The sequence below is a fragment of the Castor canadensis genome, chromosome 10, assembly GCF_047511655.1.
Source record: "Castor canadensis chromosome 10, mCasCan1.hap1v2, whole genome shotgun sequence".
NCBI lineage: Eukaryota > Metazoa > Chordata > Mammalia > Rodentia > Castoridae > Castor > Castor canadensis.
The window spans coordinates 9378866-9395076 of NC_133395.1; the positions used below are offsets into that span (position 1 = coordinate 9378866).

The following is a 16211-nucleotide window of genomic DNA, read 5'->3' on the forward strand; positions in this document are numbered from 1 at the left end:
TCTGCCCCAATCTTTTGATTTTTGGGGATAAGTAGAAATCTGGGTTATGAAAACACTGTGCTCATTTTGTTGAGTTGCATTGTAGAGTGGGTGATATGCAGGGATGAGAAGTAAAGGAAAAGTGAATTTAGTGTTTCTTCAATTAATGGGAGCAGAAACAAGCAACTGCTTAGGGTATGGTTTAAATCAGGGTGTTTTCTACTCAAAAATTTATTTCAAAATAGTGCATTGTCTGTCTCAAAAAGGCATAAACTTTCTCCTGTACATATGACTGTCCCCACAAAAACACAGTTTGCTATGTAGATTTTAGTGGCTGTCCTTTTAACAGACTGGTTCTAGAAATACATATTTGCCATACATCCAGTTTCTATATTTCAAACAGCACCTTAAGTAGGATTCAGGTAATAAGAGTTAAAGGAACTTGAGTTGTCCTTAATGTTTGAGTTGCTCCACATGTAGCTTTTGCAAATGGAACTGTATGAAGTGGTATTAAACTCCCGATTCTCTTCCTCCCCCCCACCCCCACTTGCATTAAGGTTCGCTCATCATAATTGTTAATTTTCCTTTTCAAAATTCACTTTGAACAGAAGGCTGTTAGACTGGCTCCAAGAGCAAGCAGCAGGCCTCCCGGAGGCCGGTGGGGAAGGGAGAGGGTCTCGCGGGGGCCCTGGCCTAGCCGGGCGGGCGGGGAGCCCTGGGGGGCCGGCCCGAGACTGCAGTGCCTGCGCCCTCCCCGGGCTGGTGGAAGCACCTCACTGGTGACGGGCCTGGGCACGTGGCTACGTCATGGAAAGCCAGTCTTTTCAATGCAAACTTCAACTCCTCCTCCTCCTGCCAATGCCTGTAACTCACATCCGAGGCTGGGCGAGGAACCCGGAGCGGAGATCTTCCCCATGCTCACGGTGGCGGCTGGAGGCTGCAAGAGTGAGAGCAAGGAGGAAGGGGATTTGTGGCGCTCTTTACCTACTACGAGACTGACCCAGGGAGGGGGCACCTACGTTGGCACCTTTTCTTCGTCGTGACTGAGAACTGCAGGTTCAACCCCATGCCACTGAGCTCCGGCGATTGATTATAAAAAAAAAAGAAAAGAAAAAAAAAAAAGAAAAAAAATCTCGACACTGGGAGGCTCTGTCTTCGGCTGTCAGATCCAATCTCGGAGGTGGCATTGGTGTGTGAGTGTGTGCGGTGGTGCTTTTTTTTCTTTTCTTTTTATTATTTTCTTTTTTTTCTTTCTTTCTTTCTTTCCTTTTTTTTTTTTCTTTCTCTCCTAGGGTCTACACAATGGCAGTCTTCTCTCAGTAAGATGAATCCTGGTTTGCCTTCTGCAGATCCACCCATCCTCATAGCGACCAAGTAAAAGGCTATGGTTTTCTCTTTGGGGATCTTTTGTGCATTACTGTTCTCCCTGGTTAGTTTTGGTCTCAGTTGGGATTTCTTTGCTTTTTTGTTTGGCTTCATGCTGAAAAAGGATTTTTTTCGCCCCCAACCTTTTGCTTATCATCTGGTGATGATCAAAGGGGAATAAATCATTCACCCTGGCCGAGAAAAAATCACTGAGAAGTCTCAAAGAAACATACCACGTGAGGGGAAAAAACTGGGAGAAGATCCGGAAAATTATCGTTTTTCCTATGGTAAAACCGGTGCCCCTCTTCAGGAGAACTGATTTCAAATTATTATTATGCAACCACAAGGATCTCTTCTTTCTCAGGGTGTCTAAGCTGCTAGATTGCTTTTCGCCCAAATCAATGTGGTTTCTTTGGAACATTTTCAGCAAAGGAACGCATATGCTGCAGTGTCTTTGTGGCAAGAGTCTTAAGAAAAACAAGAACCCAACTGGTAAGCAAAACATGCATCCTGTTCTGTTTTTCCTCGTAATAACCTGTCTGTTGCTCATCCAGCTAGATCTGCAGTTCTGCCATGCAGGAAGGCAGGGAAGCAAACCAGTAAGCAGGACAGTGTTGCATATAGAGGTGTTGCATCAATAAACAAGTAGCAGCTGGATCTGCGCCTGTGAACCCGAAAACCATGATCAGCATCTCTTGATTGTGACACGATCTATCACTAGGAGGGAGGAGGAAACTTTTACTCCCCTCCACCCCCCCCCCCCAATGTATTTGGTTGCCCGTTTTTGGTTGGGATATGGAAGGGCTATAGCTTAAGGTTGTGCCCGAGGCAGCTGGAGCTTCGGTAGTTGCCAGGAGAAAGAACGGCGAGCTCTTCTTACTTCTGCTGCTCGTTGGGGACTAGCCCTAGACTTTCTGATCACCTTGCACATATTCGCCACCCATCACCTTTACCAGAGTAACAGCGGCCCCCTCCCTGGCGGCCCCGCTCGGTCAGCCCCCGCCTCTTCCCCGGTCTAGCTCTGGGGCCCAAGTATTAACTCATTCCCCTTGTCTGCCTCTGACACATCCTGCTGCTAGGGAGGCTTGAGCCGGGTTCCTGCCTGGAGGGAACCCCGGGCCGAGGAGACAAGCCCGACCCCTCTAGTACATGGCATTTCGACACCCCCCGCCCCGCCACCACCACCGCTTTCAAAAAGAGTGTCAAAACGCTGCGTGCGGGTCCCACAGGGGCATGGGGGGTAGGGGATGAGGCGGGCGATCTTGAGCCCCATTCCAAAGGGCTCCAGCAGTGAAACTTGCAGTGCATTACATAAGAAATGCAAATAAATGTATGTGATTCGGGGAACCGGGTCCAAGGGTTCACTTGCCCGCGACTTAAGTCTAGGTTTTTTTGGGGGCGGTGGCAGAGCCTTGTGCGAGCAACCCGGGGGCGGCCAGGCCGGAGGGCGGCGTGGTGGTGGTGGCCGAGGAGGCTGGGCGCAGCCTTTCCTGGAACCGTGCGCTCTGTCTGTTGAGGGTGTGTAGCATCCCCTGGCAGGGTTCAGGCTGGGGAGGGTCCCGGGGCAGCTGTTTGTGTCTGGAGCTGTGTCGGGAGGAGGGGCGGGGGACCAGCCGTCCTGCGGTAGCAGCCCGGGCAGGAGCTGGAGGCTCCAGAAGCCGGCACTGCGGTGCGGTAGATCACGGCTCTCCAAGGCCGCCTGACACCCCGAGCTCAGTCGGGGGCCACACTGGCACCCGGAGCCCCCACGGCTGGGCAGCAAGTGGCTGCTCGCTCCCGGCCGTGGAGCTCTGCAAATGCAACGCTGCTGGAGTGCGCGCTCCAAGGGGGCGGCCGCCTGCGGGCGCAGCAGGAGCCGAGGAGGAGCAGGAGCGGTGGTGGGCGGGGATGGAGGCAGTGGGTGTGGAGGCTGAGCACCCTTGGCGGCCGCCACTTCTGCTGCAAAGCGGAAAGTGCGAGTCGGTAGACTGTCCAGAAGGCAGGTGCTAGCGTGCGTGAGACTTGAGGGTGGCGATCGAGGTTCTGGTTGTGGTCTTTGGCTGCCCAGTACTCTGTGCCTCTGTCCTGGATCCCTTGTCCCTGTGTCTCACCATCCTCCTCCTCCTAACCCTGTCCTTTTACCCTTCTCTGGCTTAACTCCTCAGCATTAAGCAACTCTGAAATGGGAGCGCCATGCTGGAAATTACCAAGTGGACAGCGCGGTCACCTTTCCATCCGCATTTATAATTCAGTTCTGAGGTATACCCCAACCCCAGGCATCCCACCAACCCTTGCTGATGCCTGGTTCATACAAACTAACCTACCTTGCAACACTGTCTCATGGCCCTGGATGAAGTCCCTTTTCACAAGACTTCCCAAAGTGGCACAGGCCAAGGACTGCTTTTGGCGGGGGAGGGGTTACTACTTCAGGCAGTAAAAATAGTGACTGTTTAGAGCCTTCTATGGAAAGATTTAACTCCTTTTTGGGAAAGGAATACTAGAAAAGCAGTTTTTTAGAAAAGATTTGGCCATTTGTTTAGGGACCTTGAAGTCAGTCCTTCCGTAGTACTGGGGAGTAGGTAATAACTCAGCAAGAATAAAAAAGTTTCTTTTCAGGCCTTTATTTTTTGGTAAAGAATTTTGTCCAAAACACCAATTGCCCCCTGTACAGGATTCAAGCTTCTTATTACACTTCCTCCATTCCATCCACTTTACTCTCTCCTTGAAATAGTTACTCCCCCCCTTCCATGGTGTTTTGGAAGGTGTTAAACAAATGATCATCTATTTTTAGAGCAATTTATTTGAATGCTAAAGTACTTGTGTATGAAGTGGTGGATTAACTCGAGGTGTGTCTGTCAACATCACCAACTTCTCTAATAGCATAGCTAAGTCTCAGATTGCCAAAGATTAGAGTTCCAATTTGGGATTGGAACATTTAGTAGATTTTTGAAAAATATGACATTAGTGTGTCACACTGTTTATCTCAGCTTCTAAAAGTTTTGGTGTTTTAAGCTTGAATCAAATTCCGGCCTAGCCATTTCTTTCAGTATTGTACTTGGTGAGTTCCACTCTAGTTTTGCTATTAACAGGAAGCCTACAATCTTTTGCTGTTTTTTTTTCTTTTAATCCCAAGATAGCAGTACAACTAAGAAGTTAACTGGGTAATTAAAATAAAATAAAGACTTAAATCCTCTTAACTGTTAAAACCAAAAAGAAACAGACTGACTACTACCTATTATGTTATTTTAAATTTAAAGAGGACAATTAACTAGTTTCAAACTAAAAAGCTTGGTAGTATACTTTGAAGTACCAGTGAATTTGGTGTAAATCACTTCTTATTATTTCATAGATAAATATGAATCTTCCCTCCTAATCTCCATAAATTATGAATTAATTTATTGACTAGTCTCAGTTCTTTAAATTGTTGGAAAGTGCAGGTAGTGTGCAGATAGTTTGGTCAAAGGTTCCTGGAAGGAATTTCAAAGCAGGTTGGAGTGAAAATAAGCAGACAACAGAGGTGTGAATTTAAGGGTGAAGTTTATTTATCTACCTAGAAGCTTTAAGTTAGCTCCATAGTACATAGTGTTTTGTAGCTGTTTTTATGTAAAGTTTAATGGAAAACAACATACAGAATGTGTTTATACTATACATACTCTTAAAAAAATAAACTGCAATAGCATAAAAATCCTGAATATAAACTAAATTTACTATTTTCATAAAAATGACCAATATCTCACAGTACAGTCAACATCAGAGATCACACACAGGAGCACAAGCACATGTAATACTTCATGTCCTACTTCCCGCTACTTTCCTAGCAGAGCAATAGCTGTACATTTAGAATAAATGTTACTGCATGAGTCATGCAAGGTGACTGTATTTTAGGCAGTCATTAAATAGGGAAGATTAAGTCAAGGCTCCTCTTTCTCCCGGAGGAGGCGTGGTATGTTTCTTTGAACCAGTATGGTAGTTGGGACTGATCAGTGTATGTAACAGGCTGGTTTAGGATTTAATCTAGGTCACGGCTCTTAAAGCAAAGGGTGATGAGGAATGAAACATGGTTGAAAAAGAAAGTCCAAAAGAAAGGTCATGTCATTGCTGTCTCTTCAGACACATGATATAAAGCAAGCAAAGGAAGATAGGGACTCTCAAATTCGTCCGCCCAGTAAACCACAAGCAGAACCGCCCCAAACCTCCTTACTCTGCTACAATTTTGGAAAGCATGGATTTCCATTTATTGTGGATTTGCAAAGCATGGATTTCCTTTTATTGTGATTTATGATAAATCTCAATCTACAAGAGAACTTTATTGAGGTCAAGTGTCAGGTGCAAGGAGGGTATGTTCAAAGCAGATGCCCTAGACCTAATTCTGCAGAGCACATCAAGAGCATCTCACAAGCTCTTGACTCTGAGTGTCTCCTTTTCTGAACTCAGTCTCTTCTGCCTTGCAACTCTGCACGGGGTTTGGGAAGATCCACTAGCAGTGACTATTTCCTACTGCTCTTCTTTTGCTTTTCACTAAGTGGTATACCCAAAATATTTGGAACACCACTATTGCTCATTTAAATATACATTGTTTTTGAAAGGTACTTGCTTTACATCTAGGGCAGACATAATGTTTTGAAGTGAGAAAATAGGGAGAAAGAGATGGAAAAAAAAGGGAGTAAGCACTTTTTATTCCTTCTTCAGAGACTGCCAGCCATTCTAGAGCTGTAGTTCCTGTAGAACCCAGTGAGCCACAAATGGAACACAAGCTCTACACTTCTAAACACTTATGTCACAACCTAAGACATCAAATTCAGATAATATGCGTGGAACATCAAACAGATGTAAGGTTCTTTTCTGACATGCTTGGCTTTGGAGTGGGATTCTGTGTAAGATGAGTTGGCCTTGGACTCCATCCAGGAGGCTTTAGTTACTGAGGTAGCCAAATAAATTGTGTAGAACAATGCTACTTCACCAACCAAAGGATGCCATTTTAGATAGGCTTCCAGGTATTGACTTTTCCTTTATAATAGCTGATATCCTAGTTAACAGGTGTAAAATTCAATGCATAATAATCTAAGCTTTAACAATGAAGATGACTTTGGCTTATATGCAGTCTGTTCTTATCTTAAGACAGTGTCCTTGTTCAAATGATACACTGTTTTCAGAAGGGGTGAAAACTTCTTCTATACCACAATTCATGTTTCCCACCATGAACCATTCCTTTAAAATATTCAAACACAGCCTTCCATGTTTTAGCAATACAAACACTGGAGACGTCTGTAAAGTGTTTTTATATATATGGTAACAAGGACAACAAACAATGTTTTCACTCCTTTGCACATTTTGGCATCCTACTTCACTCAGATTGACTCAAAAGTTGTCTATAAATATGTCCATTTCTCAAAATGGAAGTATTTATTCCAAAGTTTCTTATGCCTTAAGGGGAAACAATTGGGATACTTAGCAGTATAGCAGGAACGATTCCATTAAATTTAAACCAGTCATTGCATTGTGAGTATATTTTTAATAAAATCTTTGAGTTCCAGTCTTGGGGAATTGTCCGTCAGGGAAATATCTGCTTACCTGTAGACCTACCTGTCTAGTGGACATCTGCCTGTTCATTGCTGTGGTCTGTGTTGTGTTCTTTTTTCTAGTTTGTGTACCAAGCATCAGATTTAGTTGTGTTAGCATATAACCTTTTGAAAGACAAGGAGATTTCTCAGTTCCTCAATGTATCTCTCACGATGCAATACCATTTTCCTATGTGCTTTTGAAGGAACTATATGCTGTATTTCTCTAGTTGCTACAAAATAATGTTTTTGATTTGGTCAGAATGTAAAAGTTAGGATGATGAAGGGAAGTGAAAAGGAGGAACTCTTCGCACTTCCTAAACATGACGGCAAAAAGAAAGGAATACAGGTTTTACAGACAACATTGAAGTTTTGTTTGTTTAATCAAGTAACATCATATAAGGAAGTCACCTACTGCCCTTATCATCATCTTCTGACAAAAACTCACTTTCTCTTTTTTTTTTTTTTGGCAGTACTAGGGTTTGAACTCAGGGCCTCATGCTTGGTAAGCAGGTGCTCTACTACTTGAGCCACTCCACCAGTTCTACGATTTATCTTCAATATATTTTAGAAAAATGAATAGTAAAAAGTAGGTGTTTCTAAAAAAGTGAACTGTGGGACTATGAAAGTGGCAGTTTCACACATTTTTACTTAAGTTCATTTAATGTGCACTCCTTTTCTATAGGGCCAACTAAGAATTTGATTTCTAAATGATAAAAATCAAAGAAGGAAAAGGAACATCAGTCCTCACTTCCGGCTCTTCACTCGCCAAAACAGGCGACCCGAAATCCCTTACAACATTTTATACTCCCCTAAATCTGGAAACCTGGGGCCTGCAATCTATTCTTAACACCGAAAACCTTCCTTGAACATACAACCGCTGTGGGGCCAGCTGCATCTCCTCCTCTGGCATTTGGCCATGAATAAAACCACACATGCTAGGCACTGCTGGTTTCGCATCTGTCCGACCCTTGGACCCTTGATTCTTGTCCTCTTCTCTCGTGGGCTCCTTCCCCTGGAGATGGCTGGTGGCCGCCTCGTGGCCCGCTTCTGTGGGCGGTGCGGGACGTAAAGGCCGCCTGACTCCCGTCCCTGGCAGGGGCGGCCTTGCCCTCACAACCGTGTTCTTTCGCAGTTTTAGAAGCGGTCATTGCCCAGCTTCTCGGCTCTGCGCTCCGTGACCAACCATCCCTCTTCCTCCCTCCGGGAGTCAGGTTAACAGGTGGAGGGCGGAGGCCGCTGTGCCTCGGAGCGGGAGGCGCAGCTGTGTCGGGTGCACAAAGTTTGGCGGGAGCCCAGGGCTGGGCGGAGGTCCCCGGTTTCCCGAGAACGTCACTCACTGGTTTTCTGCAAACCAGGCGCGGGCCAACGCCGCAGCTCTCGCGCTGCTCCCAGCACCGAGCCCTTGGTACCGTGGCCTAAGCTGATGCCGGGGACAAGCAGGCGAGGGACCTGGTGGCCAGGGACCCCTGCCCCGCCGCCGCCGCCGTCCTTGGTCGCGGGGACCCGCTCCCAGCGCCTTCCCGCCTCGGAGGGCTGGGGCTCCGCCACGCAATGCGGCGGAAGCGGCCCGGTAGAGCCGCCGTAGCGCGGGGTTTCCGTTGCTGCGGAGATGACCTCTGACCCTGGGGGCGTGTCTAGTGGGCCGGCCGCCGGCGCAGCCGTTGCTATGGGAACCACGGCGGCCGGAAGCCGAGGCGCCGGAGTCCCGGGCGCGCTGGCGGGACGTGTGGCTCCGCTGGCGGCCGTGCTGGGAGCCCGGGCTCTGGTGGTTACGGCGCACCTGCCGCCTGAAGGGTTGGGAAGGAGGGCTGGTCCCCGCACATGGCCGCCTCCCACCGGCTCCCCGGCGCCTGCTCTGGTGCTCCGGCTGACTTCCAAAGAGAGGGCTCCGCAGGAAGGAGCTGGAGTCGCCGGACTGGGACCGGAGGAGCTGAGTCCTGGTCCCAGTGTTCCCACTTGTCACTAGGAGATGGCAGGCAGGTTGCTGTAGTTTCCTGGGCTTCAGTCTTCTCCGCTGCAAGAAGATGGGTGCTGGTTAGAATAACCTTAGGTCAGCCCCAGCTCTGAGGTTGATTTCTGTAACTGTCACACCTATCCCTCGACCCCAAGCTTTTCCTGTGTCTCCCCTGGTCTAGGTGGACCGTGTTCTGAAGTTGTAGTCTGCAATCAGAGACTATCAGACATAGAGGACCACCGTGAGGATCACGAACAACCTGCTCTTTTTGCGAGCAGGACACCTCCTTCCTTCTGGAGGACTGGAGGAAGTGACTTCCCATAACGGGCTCTGGAAATGCAGGCGCAAACCCAGGCACAAGCACGCGTGGCAGCTTTGAGCCTTGAGGGAAGAAACACTTGTTTTACTTAATGACACTATGGAGAGATCCTCATGCATTTATTTCATCGAGTTGGTGCTGAAATAGATGGCATTCATATATATCCATTATATTCCCCCCAAAGGTTTTTTCCTTAGCAGTTTTGAGGGGTGGTGTATCTATCTACACTGGCTTGCTGTTCCTTCGGTTATCTTTGGGCCACTGGGAAAAATCACTTAAGCTTTAAATACTTTTTATAGCCTCATTTGTAAATTAAGAAGTAGAAAAAGGTTATTTTCAGAGCCTATTTTAATTCTGAAATTTATGAAGTCAGTCTTTGCAGGCCACATGTTCTTTGTCAAATGTTAGTGACTATAATCTCTTTTTAAACTTACTTAACACTTAAAAAGTGCCGCTGATGCTGAAGGTGCAGGGTGAAGAAGACTTCTTCCCTCAAGGGTTTTTCAAGAAAGGAGCTGGATTGGTTCTGATGGTGTGATTTGTGCTATTGACCGTAGATGGAGGAAAGCGCTTTAGGGCCAAACAAGAGGCCATGGAAGTCTTGCTGGAGGGAATAAAGCTGAGTCATGAAGACTAACTGTGAGTTAGGCACATGGGAAAGGTATTGGACAGCCTGCAAGAGGAGACAACCGTATACTTTAAGCTTTGGGGTGTGATCGAATGGTGCATACTAAGAACTGCAAGTACAAATGAAGAACAGTAGGGTTTTGTAGGCAGTGGCACGTGGTAGAATTAGAAGGAAGTCAAGAACAGGTCATATGTTCTGCGTGGCATGATCAGATTTATTCTTTAGACAACTGTTGTGGTATGATATGGATAACAGCTTTGAGTCAGGCAAGACTGAAGGTAGGAAGGCCATAGAAGAAGTAACTGAATTAGTGAGACAGATGAGGTGGAAAATGAGGTGCCCCTGAGGAAATGGAGTCTAAGACCCAACTTGAATTCAGAAAGGAAGTGGAAGGAAGAGTCTAGAATTTTCTTCCTGTAGATTTTTAATTTGGACAACTCCTGTTGGTGCTCTAATCCTTGGCCTTTTGTCAATAATATATCCTTTTCCTTGAACTATGGAGTTAAGATTTCTGGAGTGTCCATATTGAGAAGCTGAGAGGAAACTTTTAAGAACAAATCAGAAACTTTGACAAGTTTCTAGTTCTAGATTGAAATTTAAATATTTCTAAGAGACTTGCACTAGAACAAAGTGTTTATTTTTCTTGACTTCATCTGAAAATCCTTAAGGATGGAAAAATGCTATTTACAATTAAGATAAGTCAAAATATCGTTTTATGATTATATTCATTTCTTTGTCAATAGCAGATGTTTTTGTGTATAATACTTTGTTCAGTTTGAGGAGTCAAGCAGCACAGTTAAAAGCTAAGTTTGCAGATTTACTATTCAGGTCTGCCAAAACAAGAGAAGGAAGTGTGAACTTTTTGAATTTACATATGTAAGTGTACACCTGCTTTTTAGATAAGAATGAATGTAATTGTAATTAAAATGCCTCCCCCCCCAACATTTTGTTGCCTGCACAATTACAGTGGGTCACTGAAGTGTGTGCTAACCTCTTCTGCGGTGCTGCCTCTTAGATAAAGTGTAGCTTGGGTGGGAGGGATTGTCATTTCCATTCTTCCTACTTCCTGTGTGCAACACGCAGCATGCTATTGTTGTACTTAAAAAACTGAGAAATGTGAATATAAGAAGGCCTAAAGACCAAAAGTAATAGCACTTAATTGTGACATTTTTTTAACAGCCACTTACAGTCTAAAACTCATCTTTAGTTGTATTACTTTTGTGTGGCAGGTGTTGTAATACTTAAGCAAAGAAACTGCCCTGTTTGCTAGGAGACCTGAGTCAGCTTCCTAATTAAACAATCAAGAGTCACTGTCATTCTGCCTTCATGTTTTATTGTTGGACAGATTGAAAGCAGTGACCCAGTATGTTCACATTTCCTCCTTTGTCATCAAATAACTTGCCATTATGACTTTCATTAACTTAATTATTTGTTCTTTTACATTAAAATATTTTCCACTGACATGATAATTAAGTGAAGTAAAATTCCTTTATCTCAGACAAATAATAACGTATGTTAAATGTAGAAAATTCTTTTAAAAGTTTATTTAACTGATCATTAAAACATAGAAATTATACATCATAATGAAGCATCAGGTGATGTTTTGATGAATTTATTCATTGTGTAATAACTTTGGAAATGTTTTATTGGAATGGATACTAAATACTAGAAATATCCTAATGATGCAGTAACAGTTTGATGTAGGGTGTCTTGATCTAGTTTCTGTTGCTATAACAATACCTGAGAGTGGGTAATTTAAAACAAATGCAGGCACTGACATCTGTCAACATCTGGTGAAGTTCTCTTGCTGCACCACAACATGGCGGAAGGTGTCATGTCATGAGGAAGAGCAAGGTAGCCGGAGAGCTCATTTTATAACAGGCTACCTCTTTACAAAGGCAGAGCCTTCTTAACTGTATCACCTCTTAAAGGGTTCACCATCCAACAATGGCAATTAAATTTCCACCTGAGTTTCTGAGTGACAAACCATATTCAAACCAAAGTGTTGGGTAAAAGTTTTTTTGCATCGTTACTGCTTCTGGTTTTATCTTTCCTATATAAATGTCCTTTTAAAATACTGGGAAAAATTTTAATGACACAGTGCTGAGGTGGTTGTGGTACATTTGTGGCATATATGCCTTTGCATTGGGACACTAACCAGCAACATATATGCTACAGATGGAGCACGGCCTGACCCACAGAGCCAGCTCCCCCACCACTGAGAATTCATCTGTGTTGTCCTGCTCTAGATTTCCTCCTCTCACATACTTCCTTTGTCACGTCTTTCAAGAGTTTTGTCATGACTTTACTTTTTATACAAAGTCAGGATTAATTCTCAATTGGCTTCTCAACTTTTGTATTCAGTACATTGGAGAAATAGGCAAAAAACACCAAAACAGTGGTCTTCTCCTATCGAGAAGTTGATGGACAGATCTGTCTGAACTTGAAACATACCTAAGTGACATCACTTGGCTTAATTTTTTTCTTTCTGTACTTCAAATTAAAATGTAAAAGAACTGTGATGTGGATCTATTGTCCCATTAGATTAAGTAATGAAATGATTTGGGGACTATTATAAATAAACATCCCATTAATGGGAAACTACTTTTCTCATTAATGAATACACAATAAACATTAGATTTGTAAAATGCATTACTCTTGCTTTAACAGAAATATTCTGAATTATTTTGAGTCGTGAGTTACCACTCTTTATGCTATAAATAGGTAATAATCGCAATTACGTTTTAGAAAATGCTTTCTACATACTAGGCACTCTACTTATATTACCTGATCTAATCACCAGAACCACGGGTAGGAACTTCTGTTATAGTTGTCTAGAAAACTATGGAGCCAAGCATTGAAAGGTTAAGGAAGTTGCTTTAGAGTCCCCAGCTGGCAATCGAAAGATCTGGGAACCCACCCAAATAATCTTATTCCATCTTAGATACCTTTAATCCCTACATTGCAGCTGCCTCTTCAAAAGGGTGTCAACAGCATGCATGTGAGACTCATCAATATCTGTATTTTTGTGAATCATTTTGACCTGAAACTTAAAAGGACTGCAACATTTCAATGTTTAAATGTCTAGAATTTTTAAGGCTTTCTTATTAAGAGGTGGTTTATATACATTAAAATGCACAGTTCCTAACTTCATTGTTTGATGCATTTTGACAATCATGGGCATCATTGTGACCATGAACCCAATCAAGGTATAGAACATTTACACCACCCCAGATAGGTGCTTTCGTTTCCCACCCAGGCCCTTCGTAAGAGGCCTCCCGATTTCTCTCTCCTTAGCTTGCTATAAAGCTGAAACCAGAGTTTTGAACCCAAGGCCTAAACTGCTGGGATTACACATGTCAGGTCTGGCCACTTGCCCCTATATGCCAAATAGAGACATGGTGAAGGGCCCAAGAAATGCCATGGGAAGAGGCAAAGTAAGCACTCAGTCCTTCTTCAGCTATTTTGGGGGTACAGACATGAACTTTAGCTGTAAATAGACAATTAGTGGCAGGGGGAAAAAGGTATGTATAGTTAAACAGTCCACTTACAGGTGTTTTCCAATGGGGCCTGGTTAACCATTATCTCAGTCCTTGTTCTTCAGGGGTTCTGGAGAAGTTGCTATCCCTGTCATCACTTGACTGGAGCAGTCTGGTTCCCAGGACAGGATTACTTCTGCTCTAGGATGTAGCCCCATCATTATAGGTAATGGTCCTGATTTGGAGGACTGATCTGTCTTGCAAGGCTCTGCTGTTCCTTTGGGGTATTGCTTCAGTCCCTTGTCATAAAGACATTATTAGTTCTGTGCTTCCTTGATTCCAAGGTGTCTACAGGGTAGAATGGCTCAGAGCAAAGGACAATAGGTACAAAATGGAGACAGAGATGCCAGTATTTTTTCCTGTTTTTAGTTAATTTGTGTGCCCAAGTAAGGAGTCAGTGCTTTTCAGCAAAGGCAGTTTAAGCACCTCTCACAGAACCTCACATCATTCAATCATGAAATCCTCATACTTTTGAATGTGTTTCTTTCAATCAACATATTTCTTTTGTTGATGTAAAACATAGCTCTTGCTCCAAAGGGCAAAACAGGACAGTTTGTTCTGAGCCAAAAATAAGTGATCAAGGCCCTGGAGCAGCAATTCAGGTTACCCTAAATAACCTGCTGCACTTGGAAGAGGTTGTATGAACTTTTATAGTCACAGAACAGAAGAAAGTTGTAGACCAACACATTTCCCAATACATCAGGTGGGTAGGCTACAGCAGAGCATGGAAATGCCTTTGATAGGTTACAGATGTTACAACATTTTTAGCATTATGACTGGAGAAGGCTAGTGATGTGCTAAGTTTAACAATACATTCCAAAAGTTTTACCTGGTAGTCACAGGGTGTTAGATCAGATACATAAATTAATAGTAAATGGCTTTTAGTAACATCGAGAAGTTGTCACAAACTAACCAAGTTTCAAGGTTTACAGAGTTTGCTAGCCTGTCACAGTTACACAGAGGCTGGTAGAGAACAGGAGACCTCTGGGTCAGAGACAAAGGACCTTCTTACCGAGGGCATAGCAGGCAGCGTGAGCTTCATGTTCTCATCAGTTCATCTTGTTCCCCCAAATCCCTCAGGGGCAATGCCTAGCAGCCCAGTAGATGTTAGTACACAGTAGATTTGTGTCACAGCTGAGGAAATGAGTTTGGGAAATCCCCAATCTTTCAAGGGGCTTCTAGCAAAGCTGCCTAATCTTTGCTCTGCAGGGAGACATTATAGTTATTATCCTGGTCAGGAAACAAATGTGCCCTCTAACCCTGAAGGAGAAAATATCCCTAGATTCCAATGTTGTTTGCTATGCAAATATTTTTACAAAGATAGTCTGGTACAAAAGCTGTTACAAGACATGCAGAAATGCCAAGGGTAAGTTGTCATTTAAATCTATTTCTGCAAGGCAACTCTTTCTTCCTGCTCTGTGACTCTCAGTAGTGCCACACCAGTCTCATTGCTCCAAAAATGCACTTCATCTTTAGCAAAATATGTTTTAGAAGTTGTTTTAAAAATGATCCTGAAGTATTGTGATGATAGACAATATACAATCCTATATGATAGAATAATCAGCATTTATTTACTAAATAAATACATAATCCTTTGTGGTAACACTTAAATAATGAAAATGTGTTTTAGTACATGTTAATTTTTGGGAGAGATTTAAAATATTTTATATTGGTCCTTGACCTGTAACTCCTTCAGCTAAATGTGCATAGTCTGAAAGTCTGGCAGAAGGGTTAGACAAGAGGGGTAAAAATTAGTGAATTGGAGAATATTTCCAAAAAGGGAAATGAGATGATTGAGAATTGTAAGATTACAGTTGGAAAGTGTAATTGAGGTAACTGATTGTGGGGAGGGATAGTATTATTTTGTAATAACAAAGAAATTAGATGAAATGTACTTCTGTCAATTGGAGATGGGAAACAAGAGCTTGGGTAAAAGGATGGTTCTGGGTGTTTAATATGAGCAGGAGGAAAATGGCTCATGGAAGGCATATATTGAACATTAATTACAGAACAGGAAGGGCTCTGCTTCCTCTGAGCTTGGAACGATGGATGAAATAAGGAGGTGTAAATGAGATATGTAGGACTCATTGTAGTCTCTGCAAAGGCTCATGGGAAAATGACCTCAATCTACACTTCGAAGTCATGGATGATTTGTTGAGAATGTGAGATAGGAAATGCAGCTAGTGGCTACATTTATGTCCTTAGTTACATGTAGTTGACAAAGGATGAGCATGTGTTGTTTTCTTACATAATTTGAGGCCATGTTCCTAACTCTGGTGCCTTTCTTGGCTTTTTAAGTAAGGGCAGAATGGCTTTCAATACTTTCTTCCAGGTATGGTACTGAACCACTATGCATTAAGTACTCTTCTAGACAGTAACTTATTTCCCTGCAAGATGATGTTTTCTAGTGAAACACCATGACTGTCATAGGTATTTGGATGCAAGGAACTAACTTTTCACCAATTTGGACCACTTCCCCCCCCCCCCTTTCTGGAATTGGGAACTGAACTCAGGCCTTCCTGTATGCTAGAAAACCCTCTACCAGTTAAGTCAGACCCCTATCAGGAATTCTAAGATGCTGCTTTGGCTTCAGTAGTGGAAGCTCTCTACCAGTTAAGTTACACCCTTCGCAGCAATTCTAAGGTGCTGCTTTGGGCTTCAGTAGTGGTAGGTCATATGTTTTCATGACCCTTGCTGATCATTGCTTAGTGGAGACGTGCATTAAAAAACAGTTTACTAAAAGTACAGGGTTTGTAAAGGAATGTCTTTCTACTCTCTTCTGTTTTAAAATTTAAACCGTATTTTAGGGGATCAGTATCTTAGACCTGGATGTTTTAGCAATTGAGCAGATTTTAGGGAAGATAATTTCTATTAAAATCAGAGCAAT

General features: G+C 43.4%; 1 protein-coding gene across 1 annotated transcript in view; it reads left to right on the plus strand.

Moving 5' to 3' along the window:
• The first annotated feature begins 802 nt into the window (after window positions 1-802).
• Fgf14 (fibroblast growth factor 14) overlaps window positions 803-16211 on the plus strand; it is a 638567-nt gene continuing 623158 nt past the window's right edge. Inside the window, exon 1 of the mRNA XM_020175278.2 lies at window positions 803-1836. Within this exon, the coding sequence (XP_020030867.1) occupies window positions 1629-1836 (208 nt within the window). The 5' untranslated portion in view covers window positions 803-1628. The remainder of the gene's footprint in view (window positions 1837-16211) is intronic.